The 24606-nt window shown below is 41.0% G+C and overlaps 1 protein-coding gene across 4 annotated transcripts in view; it reads right to left on the bottom strand.

The window, feature by feature from the left end:
• RGL1 (ral guanine nucleotide dissociation stimulator like 1) overlaps positions 1–24606 on the bottom strand; it is a 60730-nt gene that overhangs the window by 25808 nt on the left and 10316 nt on the right. For 2 of the 4 annotated variants that reach the window (XM_085511209.1, XM_085511208.1), the window contains 3 exons: positions 12571–12622; positions 12414–12458; positions 3218–3295 (listed from right to left, as the gene is read on the bottom strand). In XM_085511209.1, the coding sequence (XP_085367335.1) occupies positions 3218–3295; positions 12414–12458; positions 12571–12572 (125 nt within the window). In that variant the 5' untranslated portion in view covers positions 12573–12622. Of the gene's footprint in view, positions 1–3217; positions 3296–12413; positions 12623–24606 lie in introns of all 4 variants that reach the window. The other 2 variants (XM_015869825.3, XM_015869824.3) reach the window with 1 other exon arrangement.

Genomic DNA, 24606 nt, shown 5'->3' on the forward strand with positions numbered 1-24606 from the left:
AAAACATTTAATTGTTCAGAGTTTAATCATCATTTTAAGGCCCAAGCTATGCTGGGTTTTTTTTGTTTGTTTAAGTTACAACATTACAGCACTTTGTTTAAACTTTCTGTTACTGAACAGGGATCTAAAGAAAACGGCAATACTAATTTTAAAAAGTAGACATTTCATATTAAACATAATTGTCAAATTGATACTGAATAAAAAAGAAGAGAATTTGACCACTCCTGTGTCTCAAAAATGCTAGGAATGATGCTTAAGTGAACAGGAGAAAATCCCCTTAGCAGAAAGGATCCCTGAGAAGGCATTTTGTGAGCATAGCTGAAGTGATTTTGGGTCAGTAAGAACTATATGTCAGTGCACTGAATGTGAGAAGTAGCTGCTGGCTCAGACCCAGCATTTGGGAACACCAGGTGAGGTTTATAGCTCCCACAGGGCTCCCAAACGATGCTGTGCCACAAGTATACTCAAGCCCTTGTGTAGGACATACAGGTCCTTACCTACATTAACACCAGGTAGAACACTAAAATAGGACAGGAAATTTCAGGCCTTTTCCTTCTGAAAACACACCACAAGCACAAAAAGAACAGGGAAGTTTCAACACAAAGTACTAACCAGTGGGCTTACAGTACACAAAATCCTCCCATACATAGAATCATAGAATTACCCATATTGGAAAAGACCTTGAAGATCATCAAGTCCAACCACAGCCTAACCGCAGTACCCTAACTCTAACAACCCTCTGCTAAATCATATCCCTGAGCAATATACCTATGGTTTTTGCAGAAAAACCCCTACTTTACTTTTTATAAGCTCCATGAGATATCTCAGGAGCAATTAATTCTCCTCCTGAAGTTGTTTTTCACTTCTGCAGCATTTCTTGAGGCAAACAAGCGGAAATACTTTACATTTCTAATGCACCAAACAATAAAACATCAGAACTGTCACATCAGGAGTCTGATGAATGTAGAAGAGCCTTGCACACAGACTCCAGGACTTCCCAAGAGATGTTTCACCTCCGAAAAATACAGAGTTGATGGCAAGGAATAACATTGCTCCAGCACATATAACACTGAGAGCACACCTATATCATGTTTCTGTTCTATTGAGACAAGAGAGTAAATGCAATTATATTGGAATTATCCCCAGACAAGAGAAAACCTGAACTACCAGAATGACACGTTTCACAACAGGACTACAAAGGCAGTCTCTTTTCCAGATAGCATTAATCATAGCTAAGAGACAAGTAGCCACAGCAACTGAAAGGCAATGGAAATTTTTAAGGCAGGAAAGTGAACTCGTGTTTATGCAGGATCTGTTAAAACATGTGCCCATGACACACGAATTACTTGCTTGGTAACTTCACTGTTGAACTTTCTATAAATAAGTAGTTGGGTAACAGGTATCGAGTTCAGATGTAAAATATGAGGGCCAAAGAATCAAAATCAGCCATGCTGATGAATGAAAACTGAGTCAGATCAACTCATTAAAAGTTGTGCTACCATAGGAATGGGAAGACAGACCCCATCCACTTGTCATTCACTAACTACGCAACGATGTTATGTGACAATTACTGCCAAGAGACAAGACAACATGGATGCAGCAGAAAGCAGCATGATGATCAACAATGTGTATCAGTAGAAAAACAATCCTGCTTTAAATCTAAACAAAAAGTTCTTAATCTGTTTGACAAGAAGTGCACTGCTGGCTGCCCTCTTCTTTCCTTTTACCTTCAACATCATTCTGTCTCATCAATGCTTGTGACCAAGTTTTAACTATCACCTGTTCTTTGATGGTTTCTTTTGGTAACCAAGAAAGAATCAGAGATCTGAGCTCTCTGACCAAGTCTCATAGGGAAAGAGATGGAGTCCAATCCACCAGACTGTTCTCTCTAAGCAATAAAACAATTGACAAGCAGTAACACTTTGTTTCTAACTAAAGCTGTTTTTGAGAGTTCTGTATCACTTATAGACGTTGATTAAGCTCTACATTTCTTCCACCTGCAAGCAAGCATAATTACTTACGTTTTCAGAGAAACACTCCTATACAAGGGGCTTTCACCAATTTATCTATGGTGCTTAAACAAAACAGTTTCTGCATGGATGACAGAAGGCAAAGCGACCCCATTGTCTGACAGATCCATCCAGACAATGAGGGACAGGGAGATGGTGGGCATCTTAATGGAAAATATTTGCATTGTGGATATTTTAACCAACTTAAAACAGACTCAAAATCTTCTGTCCCAATACATATGTCATCAGAAATGCAGTGAGAGAAGAAGTGTGAAGGTCAGGCCCAATTGTTTAAAATAGGATGTAATTTGAATCAACGATCTGCATCAGTCCTAGGAATGAAATTCCTGCAGTGTTATTTCACGTGCTAGAAAACCTCAACATTCTCTTCTTCCTCAAAACAAACAAACTGATGCTGTAGGGTTTCTTCTTCAGCTCCTCCTTGCCAAGTCAGTGCAATGAAGAAAGATTTAGATTTCTTTTTTTAACAGATAGATGGAATAGAATCATAGAGCAATGCTGACAACAATGAAGATTCCCCACATACTGTAATTAAATCTAACAGCTCAGCTACTTTTTACTGCCATAGTGCATGCAAAACACACAGCTTACAGATGTCAAAGTACGAATTTTGATAACCTAGGGAACATTTTACATCCTGCGCCCATAGACAAAATGCAGTTTCATAAGATAACCACTTTTTTCCATTTAAACTGCTTTTCAGATCAGCTTAGCTATTCTTCTTGCAACATGGGATGACATCAGAATTTAAGCTTAACTCAAAAAGCAACACTGTAAATCATAGCATAGGGGCACTAATGGAGAAGATGCATGCATGCACACTACGCCTGAAACACCCTCAGCTATGGTCTGCAGACGCTGTTGTAATGCACAATAAAATCAGTCATAAGCAATAACCGTTTACTGCTATAGATAAGGCAGGAGAAACATTCTTTGTTTGTTTAATCAATAAAGTATTGGCCTAGACGTCTTCACCTCTTGTTTAATTCCAGTACAGTTTTGCTAATTGAGAGATCTCTGGGTTATATCATTGGCTATGTCTTGAGACAGTTGATAATTGGCTTTTACACAAGCTTGTTTAAGCAAGAAAGAAGTGCAGTGAATTTTCAAAGTAAACAACAGCTATGCTGCCCACATCCTCCTCCAGTATGAATCCTGATTGCTGAACAGTGCAAAACCACACTTACTTCCTGAGTACTGTTTTGGATTCAGAGGAATTCTGGCTCCCAACTTCTTCACAGCTTGACGTCTCCAGGTTTCCATACCTGAAAAAGGAAATGGCAGTTTAGAGGATCATCTACCAAATGAAAATACAAGACCATATAGAGCAATTCTTACACAATTATCATTATTCCTACCATGTGTGATTTCCACACAGTTTTGTCTAGGTGGTAATTGCCCATTGGTGTCAAAACTCCTGATGCAGTTGTCGTGAGCAAGAATCCTGTGCAGCACTGTGAAAATGCCACTGGGCAAAAAGGAAACCAGAGGCACAACTCCATCAGTACAAAGTAAAGTCTTGTACCTACATATGTAATGCATGTGCCTTGCAGGCAGGATAATGCACTTCATATTCAATGGGAGCACCTACTGCTTCAGATACACAGCTCTACAAAAGAACTTTGTGGCTCCTTACAGCTAGTTTTAATGAAGGCTTACTCCCAGTCCAGATTAAGGCAAGCTGATTTTAAACATTATGTTTCTGACTAATTGTGCATCTTTGTCTGATGCTACTAGAAGGTTACAAACAGTTAAAGAAAATAGCATGGGTTGTCAGTTGGTGTAGGGAAGGGTCATGGCAGAACTGCAACAAATTCATCCATAACCTTCAAAGGTTAGAAATATGAGGTAGCAGCTTTGTGCACTAAAGTACCAGTCTATGGTTTCATATGCAAGAAATGCAGGTCTGTACAGAAAGTGAACCAGCACAGTTTAATTCAAACTCCTCACCAGCAGGTTGTAAATAATGTATTTTTGCACCACTGTCCACCACCCTCACGTTGATATCCTGTCCTATCACGGCTCTCAGTCTCAAAAGTTCACAATACATTACAATAAGTCTCAACAATATGATGACAAGGGTTTAACGTTGGACTGTTCAGTATGGATGGGAAGCTGAGGCACAGAAAGATCAGTGGTTTTAATGCATTGCTAACTCCAGTGCATAATAAAGTAAACCCAAATTAGTGAAGGCAAAATTCTAGGATAGCAGCAGTGTGGCTGCAGCTGCAAGGAGGTCACAGGCTTCCTTAACCTTGAGAGTACTGCAGTAGGACCACTTGTGTTATCTGCAACAATGGCTCGTTTAAAACTGGGTCTTGCATCTCCAGCTGCATATAGACACAACAAAAATGATTTGCTCAAGTCGTTTCCACATATCTGTGGCAAAGCTGAGAGCAAAATATGACTGCTCGATCCCAGTATCTTACTCTGACCAACATGCTGTCCCTCGTTCAACACAAGACCAGTGGTGAAGACTTCAGAAATCTCATCATTTTGTCTGCCCAAGAAAAAAAAGGCACAACACATGTGTAAGCACTTGCAAACTTACATTTGGAAGGGCTCAAATTCTTCTCAGTTATACCTGAACAATCCTGCTGGTCCTACAGGACTGCAGACATATGAAAGCATGCTATAAGAACTTCTAAGAATTGAAAAGGTTCTCGACCTGGAGGTTCATACAGGATAACCCATTTCTCCACTGTGATTTCACAGAGCTGGTGCAAGCATCTAAAGAAAAACGTGCTTAGCTAAACTGATGCTGGGGTAAGAATCAACTTTTGATCACCCTGCACGACATCTTGGTCTCTCCAGGGTCACTTGAGGTACTTCCCATTGCCCTCCTGCAAGGATGAAATAAATCAGAATGCCTTCCAAACAGCACTGCCACAACACCTCCATGAAGCCCATCACTTCACTAAGCTGAAGTTTCATCCAATCAAAATAGGCTGAACTCTACTGGCTTCAATATTTGCACTTCCACATATCGGAACACTGGGTTCCAATACAGGAACAGCTACAGCTGTATGGGAGAGGGTTGCTGAGAGGAAGCAGACATTGAGAGAATATATCATAGAATAATAGAATCATAGAATGACCTGGGTTGAAAGGGACCACAATGGTGTTCATCTAATTTCAACTCACTGTGCTGCCGACACAATATGTATCGTAATGCTCTTAGCCTATTGATAAATGGAGAGAATTTCACTCTCCATCACCATCTGCAAGATAAAGTGACTAAAATACATCTTAGTCAGTACAAAAGACAATTTTCCTCTACTGAGCACAGAAAGCTGCAACTCTTGAATAATAATCACATTTTAATATTAATTTTTCAAAACTTCCCATTAGATCTCCAAGCAAAATGTATTGAGATGACTCACGGTATCACTGTCCCAGCAATGTGTGAAATATAAAATACGTATTTAAAGAACATTAGGCACTTGCACTTAAATCCCACTAGAGGTATCCATGCTGATTTTTATAATACAAATCTATAACCCAGTAATAGAAAGCAGGCGATTTTCAGTACAAAACCTGGCATATACACAACATTTTGTCATATTGTCAAATATAAATTCTGCCTATCTCTCAACAAAAAAGAGCTCTGCATGAACAACAGGCCATTAAATATGGGTTAGGAGGAGTTAATGATACATCTGATGTAAAGAACAGTGTTTCTGCACACTTCCACCACTCTGTTCTCACCAGTCCTGGACAAAGAGCCATTCACTACCCAGCCTCGTATGAATGCTTTGCATACAAAAAGAGACATGAGAAACAAAAGGATCCTGTAGCTCACAGAACTTTTCAGTCTTGCTTGGTGTTTGGAAAGTTATAGACTGAGCTCAAAAGAACTGACTAAGCAAAGAAGAATGGAACATAACCTGTACTGCTGAATATTTAAATACTGAAAAACAGAGTAGAAAATGCATCCCTGCATTTCTATTCAGAAGGGAAGGGAATAAGAGGAAGGAAAATCCACTTTGAATGATTAGGAAATAATAACAAAGTCAATTCCTTAGCCTAGTGTTATACAGGGAAACAATGTAGGATAGATAAATGCTGCAGCAGTAATAGTGAACTTGATGCCATATAAAGCTACTGTCCTAAAATGCATAGCTCTGCTACCAAAGGATCCACTCCTCTGTGCCTCCTAAAACCATGGATGTGAGCTGAACGTGCCTGGTGAGGGAGGAAGCTCTAGAAGCAGATGGAGACTGTAGTACGGGGGGAAGGGATAGAAAGGCTCGCTGCTCAGGCCATCCCTCCTTGGGAGAAGCATGCAGAAGTGGCACAAACTCCCCACAGAGAGCAGCACACAATGGTGGGCTCACCCAAACTGTAACTAGGGTACAAAACCTGGAAGGAAACCACTCAGATTCCAGAGAACAAAAACGGCAAAAGCAGATTCTCTGGGAGATTTCTCTTCTTCATGCAGTCCTGACTGATAGGTTTTTGCCTTGTTTGTTCAGAATGGCCTCAGGACTCTCTCCAGCTTGTGCAAAGCCCTGTTTATACTTGCTTCCTTATTCTGTTCTATCCAGCCAGTCTCTTCTCGAGCTCACCCGCTCTGTCTCTCCTCACTATCTTCATTTTCCTCTCCATTGCCCTCTTATCAAGCCAGCCTCCAGAAGAAGAAATGAACTGGAAATGTAAAACTAACTTGTTATTTGCCATCATCATACTGCTGGGCTTACCCAGCTTGAGCTCTCCCACTAAACAGTACCAATACCCTGCTCTGTATACTTCTTTAGTTAGGGACTGGTTGCTACTTTATATGCTACTGTGCAAGCACAGCACGGCCCCGCTTTTAAGCACCACTGCAAGGAGCACAATTACCATGCCAAAGTAAAACACACCAGAGAGGAACTTGGCTTATGCCTGCTCTCCTCTGGACAGCTAAATATATTTGGCTTCCATCATGTCTGAGAGTGCTTAATGCCACAGCACACACAGCAGCAGTGGATGCTGAAGGCTCAGTGAGGGGCACCCTGCCATAGTGCTGTGCCTGGGGGCAGAAGGAGCTCATCTGCTCCTGGCTCTGCCCTCTTCCTTCTTTCCACAGTCTTCCATCCAGCATTTCCACATCCAAATGCTGACAAAAGACATTATTTTGTTTTTTTTAAATTATTTTTAAACCACTTCTACCAAACAAAGAGGCAATTTTAGGATGCACTGCGCTAAAGACTTGGCAGGTTTTCAAAGCTGTCTAGTGCATTCAGATTCCAAACTTCCATGCATACTAAAGGGATGTGGACATCCAATTACTCTTAACCAGCTTTGCAAGTACAAGGCATCCGTCTCACTTCTTAACATACTGGCCTGCATTCAATATTTTGTTTAGTTTGACTTCTTCTCTATGTTAAAAGAAAATCTTTATAGATGAAATACAGCCAAAATAATGAATAGGGCTCCAGTTTCAGATTTAATAGAAAGCAAAAATTTAATTCAAAGTCGTGGTGCAGAGAAATAAAGTCTGTAAGAAGTGTTGGTTCACTCAGAGAGCAAATAGCACATCACTGACTATATTAAAGGCAGGAATTATCAAAGAGCACAACTGGTAGCCCATTACAAGCAGCACAGTTGTAAAAATGCAGCAAGTACCTCCCGTGTGACACAGATGGAACTGCATCTGTCTTAAAAATATTCTGAATTTTACATTAGCAGATTTAAACCTTTTTCACATGCCCTGTTTGATACTCACTGCACTGGATGAGTCGCTTTTAGGAATGTTTCTTTTTGCCCGGTCTGTTTGTGCATTTCTGTGATGACAATACCAGCACAGAATGTGGGAGTTCGAGACACCACAAGTACAAGTGCTGTGCAACCATGAGATTCCTGCTGTGTAATAACTGAAGCCATGTGTGTGTGGCTTTGGGAGGACTTCCTCCTGCACTCCTATGTCATGTGAAGAGGAGCAAAGGATGTCCCTTTAGCACATCCCACCACTCCACAGGGACAAAACTACCTACTCCTCCATGGCCAGGCAGGAAATGAAGGCCCCCTTCAGGTCCCAATGGCTGCAGAGCCTCACACACTCACAGGGCTGACATACATTTCTGGGCAAGTTTGCCAATGTGTGCTCCCACATATAGTGTGTCCTATAAGCAGGAGATGCAGGTGCAGTTCCTCTGACCCTGTGTAGTGGAGCTGCAGACCCGCAGAAAGATGGAAGGGCCTTTTTGGATCTGGCCACATCACTGTTCTTCTTTACACCTACCAACAGAGACTCAGCATTGCCACCCATGGTTGCTCCCTTACTCTACAGTCTTAATCTATCACCAAGAAGGAGAAACAGTGCTCTGAAATCTGAAAAACATACTCTTAGCAACAGGATCAGCAGTAAAGATTAAAACTGAGTTAGTTAAATTCAATTACTACCTGTTTCTATGTATTTTTCCTTACAACAGTTGCTTTTCTTCACAAGCTCATATTCCACACGATGAAAATCATTCTAAGCCTTATAGCTTAAATTTAATCTATATTTTGTACCAATCCATACACTTCTAGATTAACCACAATATTTGAAAAGCCAGGAGAAACATCCATTGACTCATAAACACTACTGAGATTTGTGAGAGGGGAAGGAAATGGTGACCTCCTAGGATTTCCTGAGGATTCTACCATTTGTTATAATAAGCTGGGGATAATGTTGACAAAGTCAAGCAGCCTACGTGCCCTTCCTCTGTAGACTACACTACTGCTTGCTGGAGACCAGGACTTGGCTCAGGAAAGTAAGTTTTGCTCTGTCCCCTGTGTTTTCTTGCCATCTTCTTTCACCTCTTTTAAGTTGCAGTGGAGGAGGAGGGCACTCACCTGAGTGTCCAAACTTACCTGAGACATTGCTACAAATATCACGTTGCCTAATTGTTTGAATCAGACCTGCAGCATCTGAACTTTCCATTCTCCCTTCCTTAAGGAAGAGTTGCTGCCACACCAACGCGTTACCAAAATCTCCAGTGGGACACAAGCCTTTCAGACACAGCCCATGAAGACACACAGCAGCAGACAAGATTGGGCCAAGATCTTTCCTTTTCAATGAACAGCCAACAAAACTGAACATCAAGGGCTTCTATTTAGAAGACTCCTACTTTCCTGCTTGTCTACTTGAAGACTCAAATGAAACTCATTACAAAACAACCATGCGCAGATTTCAAAGCTAAGAAGTTAGTTCTGTCTGCTCAATTTCTTTTCTAATCAGTGTAGATTTTCACTTGCTCCCCTGATATATGCCTGAGAAAGTACAAGAAAGACTCTTAAGTTAGACTCACCACTACTTTTATGCTGCAATCTTATTGTAACGGTACAGATGTAATTCCCAGATATGAAAACATTAAGAACTTAATTGAAGAGTTAACTGAGCTAAATTGCACCAACAATACAATACAATTTACAGCAACTGGTGCTGCATTTTCATAGGAGCCTGAAGAACACAGGTGTCTCATGACCAGTGATTCCCAGAGAATAAGTAATTACTTTCTTCAGGCCGTTTTAAAAACCCTATCATTAATGCCTATGTTAAAAACCCATATAGGAGTAGAAACTAAAGCACAGGGCATATGAACTTGATCATGATCTTGACTTCTCTTCTTGTTCAAATTCCTGATTTTTGAGTATCTGAATTTATGACTTTGGTGTTTTACTAATTTTGTACATTCCTATTTTTAGCTTGCTATGATCCTTTTTTGCCAGGGGAGAATACAGAAAGAAAGCAGAACCATTTATCTAGAGGACTCTGCTAACGTCAGTGCAAAAGCAAGATCCCAAAAGACTTTTTCATCATCCTTACAGCAGCACAGCCCTGCAGTCTGAACATTGTAATGGCTAGTGATGAAACACCACAAAACAATCAAAACCATAACCAGGCTAATTGACTGTAAAGATGGCCTATTGTTTCAGTGGATTACCCCTCTGGCACAAACCCCAAGTTTATCATTCTTCAATCCTCAATTCCAGGGATGTTATTTAATTATAGTGGTATTGCATTGCTATGCACAGCAGAGCCGTGCACTTCAGGAGCCCTCTCCTAGTCCTGCCCCACAGGGGGCCCTGTGTGGAGTGCCCAACAAACCAGCCCTCCCAGGAACAAAACCATCACTTTGCTGGTCATCCACCTTAACAGATCTTGGTAGTAGATTCTAGACTTGCTTGTCAGATACATGGGATCGGGTCCAGTTTATGCAAATTAAATAAGCACAACATCTAAATTGCTCTTTGCATAATAGTCTTCTATCTCCTGAGCACAGCAAATAACAACCAGATGTGGACACAAAAACAGAGATCCAACTCCAGAATCGCTAGTCGAAGCAGAACCCTTTTTCTGTCTGTGCCTCAGTGCACACCTAAGTATCTGCTAGCAGCCTGCTCTTCTCATTCTGTCTCTAGGATCTCCTGACAGAAGAAGGGCTTTAGGGTGGTGCTGCAAACACTTTTAGTTATGTTTGTATAGTGAGTCCTAAAATAAGGTCATGGTCTCAGGTAGGACATTTGTTTCTATTACCAAAACACCTCACTAACAATAGAAACATAGGAATGGAAACTATGAACAGTCTAAACTCTGTTAAACTGGATGGCAAACACACAATGATGTTTTCCAGGCATTTAAACTTTGAAGACAAAATACGTTACCTGGATTTTATACAAGCACCTTAAAATTAAAAGCTGAATGTGTATCATCAGGTTTGGAGCCACTCTGGAATGAATGGGTGGTCAGGCACTGCCCAGGGAGGTGGTGGAGTCACCGACCCTGGTGGTGTTCAAGGAACGACTGGATGCTGTGTTGAGGGACGTGGTTTAGTGGGAGCTATTGGTGATAGATGAACAGTTGGACTGGATGATCTTTTAGGTTTTTTCCAACCTTGGTGATTCTATGATTCTATGACTAATTCACATTATATAAGCCATCTTCAAGTTCTCATTGATTACAGAAGGACAATTTCCCTAGATGCATGTCAATCAATAGAAAACCCCAAAAGAGCAGTTTGGCTCCATCACAAAGCAACAAGAACTGCACTGTTAGGAGAACAGAATTTAAATAGCCATTTTGGGCAATGCATCATTGCAAAGGGTATTTATTATCTAACCCAACTCTTTTTTAATAAAAATAATTTCTTCTGCTAAAGTCTATCTTTACAAAAAAATAATTAAATTAAATTATATAGGAAGCATTAATGGCTGGAAATGAGAGTGTCTCCTGGGCAATTCACGTGCTTAAAAAGCAAGAGATTCTCACACCACACTGCCGTTTTGCCAGCCATCTCTGTTTTAAATTTAATAGAATCCAGACAAATTTGGTGTCTTTCACAAAGTATCCTACAAAAGGTATTTACATCCAAAATGCAGAATAAAACAACCTGCAAGTAAAGGAAGAATTACTTATTCTTGAGAAGGAATTCCTCTGCATTTTTATATTCCTACATATATGCACCATTGCTCTTTTTTTGCTTATGTCCTAATTATGGCAGAATGTGCATGGACTGAGACATAAAGGTCACTGTAGGAAATCTAACTACACAGTCTGCTCCCCATTATGGCTTCTCTTTCCAGATCTGACTTCTTACTGGCTGTGAAGTTACTACTCTTGAGCTACTTGGCAGCTAGGCATTTCAACACCATTATTAATTAAGCACATAACATTCCTGCAAAGCAAGTAGTATCATACTCCTTTTCAGATATAAAAGAATAGCACAGATAACTTATCTGCACCTTGCTCCTTATCTACCTAGTGGGAGAGCCAAAATCAAAACCTAGGAGTTCTTACACTAGCCCTCTAATAGCTACATGCCTGAATAGCTGCTTTTGTACATCACTTCCTTCTGAACAGGAAATAAATATGATACTTCCACCTCTGACCTTGCCTACTTGTGCATCTAGGGGTTATTTGTAAATCTAGGGGTTCTTGTACTGTCTGCAAAAAAAAATTACCACAATGTGTTGATGTGAGTAGAAGTAGACATGGTTTTGACTGTGTTTGCATAATCTCTGCTTCAAATCAATTTCCCCCAACAGGAGGCTTAGGTCTGGAAATTCAATACCAAGTGAAATACAGGAATCTAGGCTAGGTGTGACTTTGCAGCCCTCTTCTTCTATTATTATTATTATTTTTGGAGAGGTACATGGTAGATTAATGTCCCTGTGCTAACCCCATTCTGATTCCTTTGTTGCCAGACACAAAGTATTTTCTCTACATGGTAACCATGCTGTAATGAGAATGTGAATGTGAGCAGCATGTATTTATACATTTTGAATTTTGCTGTACTCTTGACACCTGTCCATTGGGTTACTAAGAAAACGTCCACTGACAGTAATGGAAACTATTCCTGATAGCATCTCTCTGTCATGTAAATGACAGCTCAGCTCTCATCATCCACCAGCTCTTACCTGTCAAGGAGAAGCTCTAGTACTTCCTTAGTAGAAGCAAAGCCCCTGTATGTTGAGAGAAAGATACTGATGTAGGTAAAATCATTATCCCCGAAAGCTGTCAGAAGGTTCTCCACAAGTTTCTCCAAAGTTCCAGCTTTTATTGTCCTGATCTTACATGTTTCATACTGGCTGACAGTATGTCCTGGAGGTAACTGGTCCCCTTCAACCTACAAAGTGAAAACAAAAACAAAACACAAAAATCAGGCAAAATTCAGGTCCTTCACACAGCTGTCACACTGTAACAGATCAAGTCTTATCTTTTCAGAGGAGCAGTCACCTGAGAGTCCATCCTCAGTTACTAAACTACATTGTCCATTTTGTCTCTCCAAACACCAAGAGCTCTATCAAGAATGGAGGTTATTCAATAAGTTTATCTTTATTTCCCTGACATGTTCCATACAATATTTCATACTCAGACTGCTATCAGTGTATCTTGTGGCACTACTACATATTATAATCTAAAAGAAAGTTCATTAGCCCACAAAGGGAATAATAACATAAAGGAAACAATAGCAGTGATTCAGTCCCACTTAACTTGTGAATAAACACTAAAACCGATCATATCACAGAATGGCTCAGCTTGGAAGAGACCCCAAGGATCATGAAGCTCCAACCGCCCCTGCCACAGGCAAGGCCACCAACCCACGCATTCAATACCAGACCAGGCTGCCCAGATCCCCATCTAACCTGGCCTTGAACACCTCCAGGGATGGGGCATCCACAGCCTCTCTGGTCTGTTCCAGCACCTCAACACTCTCTCTGTAAAGAACTTCCCCCTGATATCCAACCTAATTCCTCCCTCCTTCAACTTAAAACCATTTCCCTTTGACCAGCCATTATCTACCCCTTTAAAGAACTGACTCCCCCTCCTGTTTGTAGGCTCCCTTTAGGTCAAGACTGAAAACCAATTCTTTAATCTATTTAAGCTGGACTGAACACAGCAGCAGCAAAATACTACAGGAAATAAACTGAACAAGAGCACACAACAGCCTAGCTTCAGCTTTGCATCACCAGTTCTCCTGCAGTCTCAGAAAAAAAGGCATTTGCAGAGCAGCAGCATTACACTGCTGATTTCCTCCTCACATACGCACTCACAGCAAGCTTTCAGCTGGGACTGCTGTGATGATGCTCTTCTGAACCACAGCCTTCCCTTCCTAGGTAACAACCCCACTGTATCCTGATACAGACAATAATGGTGTTTCATTAGGTCACATTTCCCAGAGAAGTCTTACAGTAATATTTTGCAATTTAGCAGCCCTTCTGGGCTTTGAATGTTGAATTCACCAGCACGTTGGACAAGCAACACCAGACTGAGAGACTCCTCCAAGTAACAAATTAAGGCATATTTTGTGTTTCTCCATGGCTGCTTGACAACACATCTTAAGCACCCCCTGAAGAATTACATCCTGGGCTGCATGTGAAGTTCAGACATGCAGACATTCTGACCAGAGGTTTTTGCTCCAGAAACTGTCCAGTAAGGTATAAGTTTGAAACAACAAGGCTAGCTCTATTCCAAATATTAGCACAGCACCTAGACTTAAGGACTTGAAGATGTCATGGTAGTGACTTCACAGGCATTACAGACCTCGGCTTTGCATACTAGTAAAATAATAATAAGAAAAAAAATAAGCTATTCATGAAGTAATCAGGAACAGACAGCCCATCCATTTCATATTTATAGCACTACTTTCCATTGCTTTTCAATTATTCATAATAGATATCCCTTCCTCTCTTGGGCAATATAGATGTCTTCACTGAGTGCACAGCTCAGCTGCTTTAGGATGAGGACATCCCATTTCCCAGGGTACGAGGCCTAACAGATGCTTGGTAGAACATTAAAATCCAGCCTGATAAAATAGAATTGAGAGGAGAATGAAAAAATGGGACTAGTAACTCCAGCATCCTCACTAGCATGGCTAATAGTTCGTTTCTAGCAGTACTCCCAATATTTGGATTTCACAGCAAGAAACAGTTCCAGCGATGCTTTTGGTAGCCAAGTGCCCCTGTGTCTGTAAGAGCCTGGAGCATTGTACAGGATCAAGGCACGGGGACTTCTCAACAGACTGCAAAGACCAATGGCTCAGACCACAGGCAAAGAGCCCCCAACTCAGCAGGAAAATGGCACCATTTCGCATTGAGTTTAAGCTGCTGCAAGACCAGACACCCTCTTCTGCCTGCATGCTGCCCTGCTCCTAAGCTGTTTTTCACACAGTTATGTGATGAACTGGAGCACAAAAGGGGTCCAGCCAGAACACAGCCTGAACTTGGTGTGGTGAGAGGTAACCCAGACAAGTTGCCCAACTTGCTATACTCCAGGGCTGCAGAAACACATGGACCGATGCAGGGAAAACTGCTGTTGTTCAAGGATAGAGACAATTCCCAGAAGCACTGCAGATTTACATCTGTTCAAACAGACCATGCCATTGCAGACTGCTAACCTGGTCTCGTGTCATGAACTGATTCATATGTTTTGTACATGGACGAGGCAACACATAGCACTGCTGCACCAGACCCACAGATACAGCAATGCAGCCCTGCAGAGGAGGGCTGAGACTACACTGAAATTCTACTACTAAGAACTTGCAGTTCTGTTACTGTTGCTATATAACCCCCACCCAAATTTGCCCTATGTAAAGCTTGCCAGGAAAAAAAAATACTGTTGACCTTTCATCTTCTGCTTAAACTCTACTTTAGAAAATTACTAGTTACAGAATACAACCACTTTCAGACACAGAAGGTCTGTGCATCGCTGCATTTAACCATTCATTTTCTATCCAGCAGATTCCCACACTGCATGATAGCTGAAGGAAGGCTGTCTTTTCCTCAGCACACAAAAAAACCTCCTTGCTCTCACTGATGTGTGTGCCAAACAAGGGCAGAATGTGAACCCAGGACTGATGCGTGCACAGTATTTTCCTGTCATTGCAAAACTGCAACTTCCCCAATACATAACCCTAGGAGAATGTTAAACAACAACAAAAATCAAAACTTTGAAAATCTAAGGCTATGTTTGTCTGCAAGACATTAAACTGCTAGAAATCATTTTAAGAGTCTTTTAGGGATTGTTTGTATTTCTATTATTTTAGCAATGCTGCCTGTAAGCTGAAGAGGAAAGGACTTGGCAGAGGAGTTCATGGCTGGGCTCTCAGAGTAGGACGCTGCGGGCTGCACTCGCATGCTAACAGGAAACTGCTCGGTCTGGATTTAATCAAGAGGACATCTCCTCACTGACATAACCGGGCTGCCCAAAGGCAAGAGAGTTTTCACGTTTGTTTTTGTGTTGACTGCCTACTCAGAAGAGCCCAGTACTTACTGCTATTAAAAGATACGCCTAAAACTCTTGGCAAGTTTTGACAGTGACACATGGTGATCACTGCTGGGAGGCACTGGTAGTCATGATTTCAAAACTGCCAATGGAAACAATCTCCTTTACCCCAAAACCATTAATCTGAAGTTTTTTCCAATCTGAATATTATCTGTTGAGATTCTAAAAGTTACAGCGATGGAACGAAGTCAACAAAATCACTATTCATTAAGCAGACTGAAATAGATACTTCAAAAATACAAATGAGATGAACAAAAAGTAAATAAAATATTCCTTGGGCTCAGTCATGTAAAACATCACCACTTTAGTAAAGATTCATTCATTTAAAAATCCTGCAAAATTATTTTCAAGAGTGAAAAAAAAAGGCCCTTTTTGCTGTTTGCATTAATATCATAGAATCATATAGAATCATAGACTGGCCTGGGTTGAAAAGGATCACAATGCTCATCTAGTTGCACCCTCCTGCTATGTGCAGGGTCACCAACCACCACACCAGGCTGCCTCAGAGACAGATCCAGCCCAGCCTTGAATGCCTCCAAGAATGGGGCATCCACAGGCTCCTTGGGCAACCTTCTGAAAAGAGGGATAAAACACTTTTTGAAATTTCACCCTAGATTTGCTGCCCTGAAGAATGAAATCAGGTAAAACAGAAATCAGGCAAAACAGAAAACAACTGGATTCCAGAGCAGAAAATGATACTACTAATAAAAAAAAGCAGAGAATGTAAGCAGCGGGAAGACTTCACAATGCTCTATGAAACTCCTTATCACTTTAGTTAAGTATTATTGTTAATGACAACTTCAAAGATATTAATGATGTATTTGATATGGCATTTCCAACTAAAGTGTTATTATATCTGAGCCTGCTCCCTTTAAAAGGAAGCAAGACTGCCCCATATGTGTGCTGACAGACAAAACCCACAGCAGCTGACCATCATGCTGAACTGACTCAAACACGCACACACTGTGCTGACTGCCCCCATACAGGCCACATCATCATTAAAAAATAAGTGAAAAATGTTTTGTTTTGCTTTAACGACAGCACACAGCAGCATACATCAGTGAAAGCAGCAACCAGACTAAACCCATCAGATGAAGACATGGCATTTCAAGTGCTGCGAGGGTACACACATACGTGCTGCTTCTTGCAGTCAGCTCTGCAGCTCTGACAGCATCTAAGAGCCTCCCATTCACCACTCTCTCCTCTCTGTCCTTGTCCTCCATGCTGCAGAGCTGTCAGCCTGGAAAATAGCTTGCGTGAGATAAGGCTGAATTTGAAGCACAATTTCCACTCTAGGAAACCGTGGCTGGAATGCAGGATTTGGATGGCCAGCGCTAGATTTACTTGCAGCTTGCAGGCTCCAGGCAGCATGGATGCTTGCCTTTGCAGGAGCAGCTGTTTTTATCGTGCAGTACAGATGGAAATAAAACGAACAGGGAGCTCTCTGCAGAGCTTTCTCCACTTTGCTAACTCCCATTTCCTCATTTTAGATGCTGATGAAAATCAGAATACTGTGTGTTGACTGCACCAAACTCAGAAGCCAATGTAACTTTATGAGCTCTTTCCTGTGATCTGACAGCTATGGGTATTCCTGGATTTCCAAAGCTCCACCCTTTTCCTTTCCATTTTTTATTTTTTTTTTAAACCACATAAATAACTCTTCTTGGCAGCAACCCAGAGTTTCCAGGACTAATTAATTCCATGATCATTGTTCAAAAGGCATTCTCATTTTCTCATATCCTTAGAGCTCACAGCCTGGCACGTATCCATCTGAAGAACCAGAACCAAACAGTAACAAAAGCTGTAGGTAAAAGAAAAGCCTTCCACAAATGCTGTTGCTCAGTTAGAACCCTTTCACTCAGGCACCTTGCAGATACTCAGGGGAAAATAAGAAACAAGCAAACCAAGGCGCTGAGCAGCATTTCTCATACCTTCTTAAGTTATGCAAATTTGGACTCATTCGGTATCTTGAATGATGTGGAACTACCTTAGAATGAATGAAAGCAAAGGGAAAGAAGCCTAATTTATGCATCACCTATTGCTGGGTGGCTCTAGAGGAGTTCAAGCAAGTGCATAAAGCAGTTGAATATTCAAAGAGATCTACATTAAAATGGCGTTGCCCAGCTCTTACAGTAGTGCAAAAAATCTCAGCCAAAGGAACATATAAATTCTCTCTTTCAAATCTGGCATGCTTCTTAGAATCATCCATGCAAAGGAATATAGCTGTGGCATTCAACAAGAACCAAGTCCTCCAAGATGTTTGCTACGCAGCACACATGCTTTTTAAAGAGACCAAAATTGCCCCAACAGCTTAATCCTACTCTTCATCTTGAGCCATCCTGCACAATTTACACACTTACCTTCTCAGGCCCTTCTCATGCTGACTCTCCCACCTTGCTGGGCCTTTCAGCAGTGTCAAGACAAGCCCATGCACCCTCTTATCTAACTTAATGTCTTGATTGAGTTAACTGAACCTGAAACAATATCAGATCCATTCAACTCCTTCCTTTCTTTCTTCCTCTCTTTCTTTCTTTTTCTTCTGACACATTACACAGTTGCCACAATGAGGTGCTTCACTAGCATGCCGTGGATATGTTATTTTCATAATACGTTGGGATGTATATATATTCCTTGTGGTGGCTTTGATCAGAAATTGAAGTTTAGCAAGTGCTTAATTTAAAATAGAACACCAAGAAATAGGAACTGGTAAGTCAGGTACAACTCCCAGTCATGTGCATTTCATACTGCTTGAGAAACATCTGTCATCAAATGACACAACTAGAAATATTTTCCTAGTCCAATAATGAATCCAACTCATATTAAGCATCTTTCTATACCCCTTCCATATTAGAGGAGAATAAGTTCTATAAAACCTGTCATTCTCCTTGCTTCAGTGCATAAGAACACCAAAATGTCCAATCTCCAAACTGAGCAGTAAATAAATACTAGAAACAACAGAAGGCTAAGTGAACAGTGCACCAGAACAAGGGCATGGAAATAAGTTTCACTGCCCTTTTTGGCAGTAAACTCAGCCCATTCTGCAAAATATTTTGACCTGTGTAGACTTGGATGTGTTTCATAGAGTCTTCAGCCTTGCATAAAACTGTCGGAACTAATAAAAGTAGGTATAAAAACAGGGATGGCTTTTAAGAATCATAAGAGAGAGACAAAGGCAGCTGGAGCAGTCCCTCTGTGCACAGAAGCAGTGAGCAGCAATTACCATTCTGCTGGCACCTCATCTTAGCTTCATTCCTCCCATGCCCTCTCCACACTTGCTGCTTGCAGCCTGTCTGGGAGGCTGGTAGGTGCCAAGGCTGAGCTACATACTAGCCAGTGCAAAGGAGATGGAAAGAGCTATTGAACAGAGGAAAGATGGCAGGCAGATCAAATATTGCACTGGGCTTTGACCTGAAAGCTGCTTCCAGTAGTCTTGACTGCAGCTCATAATGACAATACTCTGCACTTCACAAATGCCAAGGGGTAAAGGTGCTGTACTTACATGCAGAAAGGCAACAACAGACAGTCTTGGGTCTAAGAACTAGGTTGAGATGCTCAAGTGTTCAGAAGAAGAGACACTTATAGAACTTCTGCAGTGGGATAAAGTGATTACAGAGTACTGGCACAAGCAACTTAAAGGGCACAGCAAACAAGGAGAAAAATAAAAACAAACAAAAAACCAAACAAACTTGTCAAGCTTCTGTTAAACTACATGACACGCTGGTATGCGGGTCAAATAATTGTCGTAGCACGTGATAGTGATATTCATTTCCCAGCGGGCATTTCCTACAGAGGAACTAAATGAACTCTGAAATGTATTTAAGTAGGGTGGAACAGCTCAGTTGGAAGAGACCTTCAAAGATCACCTAGTCCAACTGCAAAACTGTTGCATAAATGGCTGAGACCGTGTCAGCTTCCAAACTTTACATACATACAAACAAACGTGCACAAGTAACAACCTACCTTCTGTAATTTAATTAGGCAGCTGAGGTTAAATTAGTGGCTTAAAAGCACATATTAATCCCTGCCAGGACTCCTTTTGCATGCAAATATTAAGAACTTAATACACGTCAGGCTTCACAAGCTGGAAGTCAGACTACACAGTGCAGTGACATATCACAACAGTATGGCCTCTACACAAAATACTAGCTGGTGCTTTAAAGCAATGCAGATGTGGAAGGCCTACAGCATCAGACCTGTCTCCCCAAGTCACCTACACCTACATTCTTCAGGATATATTGAAATATGGAGAAAAATACAGCTGCTGAAATCATCCTCCAAGCTTACAGACTGTCTTGAGACTGAGGCTTTTGTCCTCAGGCCAATGTATGTAAAGCTGCCCCCTAAAGCCTCATCTCTTAGCACTAGTGCTTTGCTGCATACTGCCCAGCTCCTTTATTCCCAATTTGGTTGTTATACGATACTTGAATACTTTAACACAGGGCCAGACAGCATGGTATTATTTCCAGTACAACTGAATGTTGGTGCCACTCAGTGCTGCTATGGAATCAGCCCAGCTCCATCAGCACCACACAGAAGCTGAAAATACTTAATTACCCTCATGTTTATAAGCTGACTGGTTCTTAACTCTCCATCTACCCCAAGAAAAACCATCACAGAACTCAATTTGTGAAGCACTGGTTGGTGGAGCAATTTGCCACAGCTCTTTCACGCTGCAGTATTTTAATAAATGCCAAGTATAGTATGGGAGAAGGAATGCTTGATATTGCCACTAACATGGCCTGATGTTTACAGTAGTAAGAGTTACACCGTTTGATGGCAATTACAGATCAGCTGAAAAAAAACCAATTTATTTTGACCATTCAGAAGCACAGGGATCATTTCTCCCCAGTGTTTGTATTGTTGGTAGTCATAAACTGCGATGCTTATCCTGTGAAAAGCTGCACCACTCTTTTCCCTTCCAGGAATGTAATTTAATTTAATTGTGGAGCTCATCATCACTTTCTGCTCAGTCAGTAGAAACAAAGAACATCCTGTGTGAGACAGCAGGCAGAACTGCTGAACTCAAGATGAGTTTAAGGATGGCAGAAGTAAGAATTGGGTTGCATAATTATAACATGAATACACATTACATAACCCCAAAATGGTTTTATTTATCCTGATTGGATCGTTGGCTTCCCTTTTACACTATAAAGCTTGTCCCAGCAGTACCCGGAAATTAAAATCATACTGACTCAGGAAATCAATGTAAACTGCTACTGCACTCAGTGTAAACAAGGCAAGAGTGATAGATTTTAACAGCATGAGTAGCTGGAAAATAGCACTGTAGGTGTGCATTATGGCAGAGGAGAAAACATTTAGCAGAAGATTATGGGAAAAAAAAAATTGAACTTCGTGGAAACAAAAAGAAGGAAAACAAGAAAATGTTTTGACATGTTTCATAATGATTTCTGTGAGTAATCTCTTCTGCCAAGCTTCTTTAATATATTAAAGCAGAAATAGGTTAGCAGCAAAGCATTTTTACGACCACAGCATGAGTAAATAACTGAATTGAGTTATAAACTTCATTTCAATGGCTGTGCTTTTTACTACTCTTTGTTTTGAAACTAAGAGATGTCTCCAGGGTGGGGCCTGACCAGAAAAAGCAGCAAGATAATGTTACTTAATATTAAAAGTTACTATCTTGAACGTTTACTCAAGCAATAAGAGAGTCCAAAGATATTAGTTCCATCACTAGTTCTAGGCCAAACTGCATTCTTATTAGATTATTTAGACATCACAGGGGATTGATTATGGAGTCTATTAACATTCTTCTCTTGTACACATACACACGTAATGTGAGCCTACTTGCATGAATGCTCACATGTATACGTACTGTATCTGTGATGGCAACATTCTTGTGCTAATGACATAGGTCTCTTCATGACAAACAGGAATGTTTTACTTAATAATCTGCCAAAGTATATGATAAAGAAGCACATTATATATCTAGAAAAATGACTGCATTCTTGTAAGTAAGTACAGCACCCGGCCTTTAACCCATCTCTTCTGACATCGCAGAAAGCAGCACCAGCTGCGTGAGCTGGCGCTGAACCCACTACAGACGTCTGTATTTCAGTTTTGGAGTCCTATTGCAGTTGAAATCCTTAGGCACCGAATACAAATCAAAACACACGTAATTATTTGGAAGTACTGAGTCGGAATGCACAAGAAGCATAGCTTACAAGTAGAGGGGAAAGAGCAAGCAAAAAATGTCAGGCTGTAAGATGAAACAGAAGTCCTCCACGTTATTGTCTGTCTTTTCTTTTGTTGCTGTTTAATTATGCATCAGGAGTTAATAGCATATTTCTTTTCTTCTCTGTCCTCTTCTAACTCCACAGTCATCTGAATTTTTCTGAACAAGAAGACTGCTTTTGTACAGAGAAGAATGCAAGCCTCGTGGTTCAAGTAAGTGTACAAGAGTTCATTCCCATTTCACATGCTGCTGGGAGCCAGCAAACCAACTGCACAGCCAGAATCAATCTGTGGCACTCATTGGGAAGAATGCGAAGTGTAAGATCTGACTTCCAAATGAAATAGATTATTGTTACTTAAGAGACATTCACAACAGCAGCACAATGGCTGCTATGTCAAAATGTAAGGCACCATCCCTGCCCTCAAGGGTTTCTGCTCTAAAAATGCAAAGTGCACCGCAGGTAGGGCCTCAGAATAATACAAGCCAAGCACTACGACAGAAGGATATGTGGGCATATCTTCATAAACATTTTCCTTTTGTATTTGCCTGCAGTGATTTATACTGTCTTCCAAACACACCTCAGGAGCATTTACTTAACTAATCTCTTCTGCACTGAAGTCAGTAGCTAATCCTGAAGGGTGTACTGACTTGCCATTTGCACCCAACACTGACGAAGCTTTGAAATGTTACCATCTTCATCTAATAAACCCAACCCACATGTACTATAATGAAAACTGAAGGACATTGTGCACTTGGCTTGAATCAAATCAGCAACTCAGTATGATTCAACACACACAACACCAAGATGCGGGGCATAAAAGACCATCCCTTATGACAAAGGGTAAGTAAAACTGTGGCAAACATGAACAAGTGAAAACTCTACCAGGCTGCAACCCAGCAGCTTGACAGAGCTCAAGGTTGGTGACTGCTACCAACTCAACCACTAAAAACCTTCACACCTTTGGTCAACAAAGCAGTCAAAGGGTATCTACATGGAATCATAGAATAGGTTGGAATAGACCTTAAAAGATTATTGAGTCCAACCTTGACCCAACCATCCTACCCTAACATCCTCATACATCCTATGGGCAACAGAGGGTTCAGGCAACTAAACACAGAGAAACTAAGTGCCCAGCCAAAATGGTCTGTTGAAAGTGCTACCTTCAAAGGTCACACTGCAAGAAGGATCAGAGGAAAGATCTGCAGGCTTAGAGTAGGCAAAACACTCAATCTTTCAGCATGACACTTGGAAGCAGCAGCAAAAAGCAAACAATTTGCAATGTATAAATAGAGGGTACTGAAAAAAGTCAAGGGACATTATTCTTCCACTGCATAAAAGGTCTGATGAGACCACATGTAGAGTACCGTGCCCTGTTCCAGCTGTCTTATTTTTAAGGCAGCTATTATGAAGTTGAATGGGGCACAGCAACGCACACAATTCCTACATTTGCAGAGCCTCAAGCAGCAAAGATGCAAACATTCATTTTATGCATGAAAAAAAGCAGGATCTGAGCACCCAAAGTTCTCATCAAGCAGCATGAGGTTGTAGGAAAGCAGGCCCACAGCAAACTCCCAGGTCATGTTGCAATACGGCCCTGACATCTTCAGGACATTTGAGTTCTCGGGATTCTTTTTACAAGTGCCTGTGTTCAATTTTATTCTGCCTCGTTAAATACTTGCTACAAACAAATAGAAAACAGAACTTTAAAAATGGCAACACATAATAATTGTCATCTTAAACTAAACCAGAGGATTTTCCTTCTGACAACTGCCAGATGTTACAGACCAAGGTGAAGAAATAAAATTCATAACATAAAGAATAACCGATCTAAAAGGAAAGACTGCTCAGTCATGGGAAGTATTTGTTTTACACCTAAATAATAAAGAGTTATGTGGCTGTTTTAACCATCTAGGTCATTGGACAGCCAACATTAAGTCCTTACATCAGTTTTGCTTGCACTAAACCCCAGACTGTACAGTCCTCACCTTTCTAGAGCCTCTCCAAATGCCCACAGTCATATTCCACCTGCATATTCTGTTTCTAGGTCTCTTCCCTTAGAGATGAGGGTACAATGGAGATACATTGGATACAAAGGAGTATCCTCTTGTAACAGTGTTTTCTAAGCTCTGCTCCACTCCTGCCTACTGCAGCCTGATATTTGAGGTTGCCGTAACAACTGCTGCTGCAAGGTGAGTAATGTCTTGCACAGAACCCGGGACTCTCAGATGTCCAGGTCTTCTCAAACGGTTCTAATTAATTCACTTCTGGACCTAAATTGTTTCAGTGTGCTGCTACACACTGTTAACCAGCTGCACATATGCTACATATGTGGGGAAGATACCCATGTGATAAAAGAATGAAGCCACCAAATACCAGCCTGCAACTCCGACAATTAATCGATTTCCTGAGAACTTTATCTAATGCTTCAAACTCTTCAACAACCTCAAAAGAAAAAAAAAAAAAAAAGAAAAAAAAAAAATAAAAGAAAAGAAAATAAGCGGCTTTTGAATAAAATATAACACAGACTTCATAAGTCAGCCCTAAATGTAGCGTTACCTGCTGGTGTAGCACTCGTGGAAAACTACCGGCCACAACATCTCTAAGAGTTTCTGTGGCCACTGAACATGAAAAG

Source organism: Coturnix japonica, chromosome 11 (assembly GCF_054131305.1).
Source record: "Coturnix japonica strain WE chromosome 11, WE-NBRP24, whole genome shotgun sequence".
NCBI classification, from domain to species: Eukaryota; Metazoa; Chordata; class Aves; order Galliformes; family Phasianidae; genus Coturnix; species Coturnix japonica.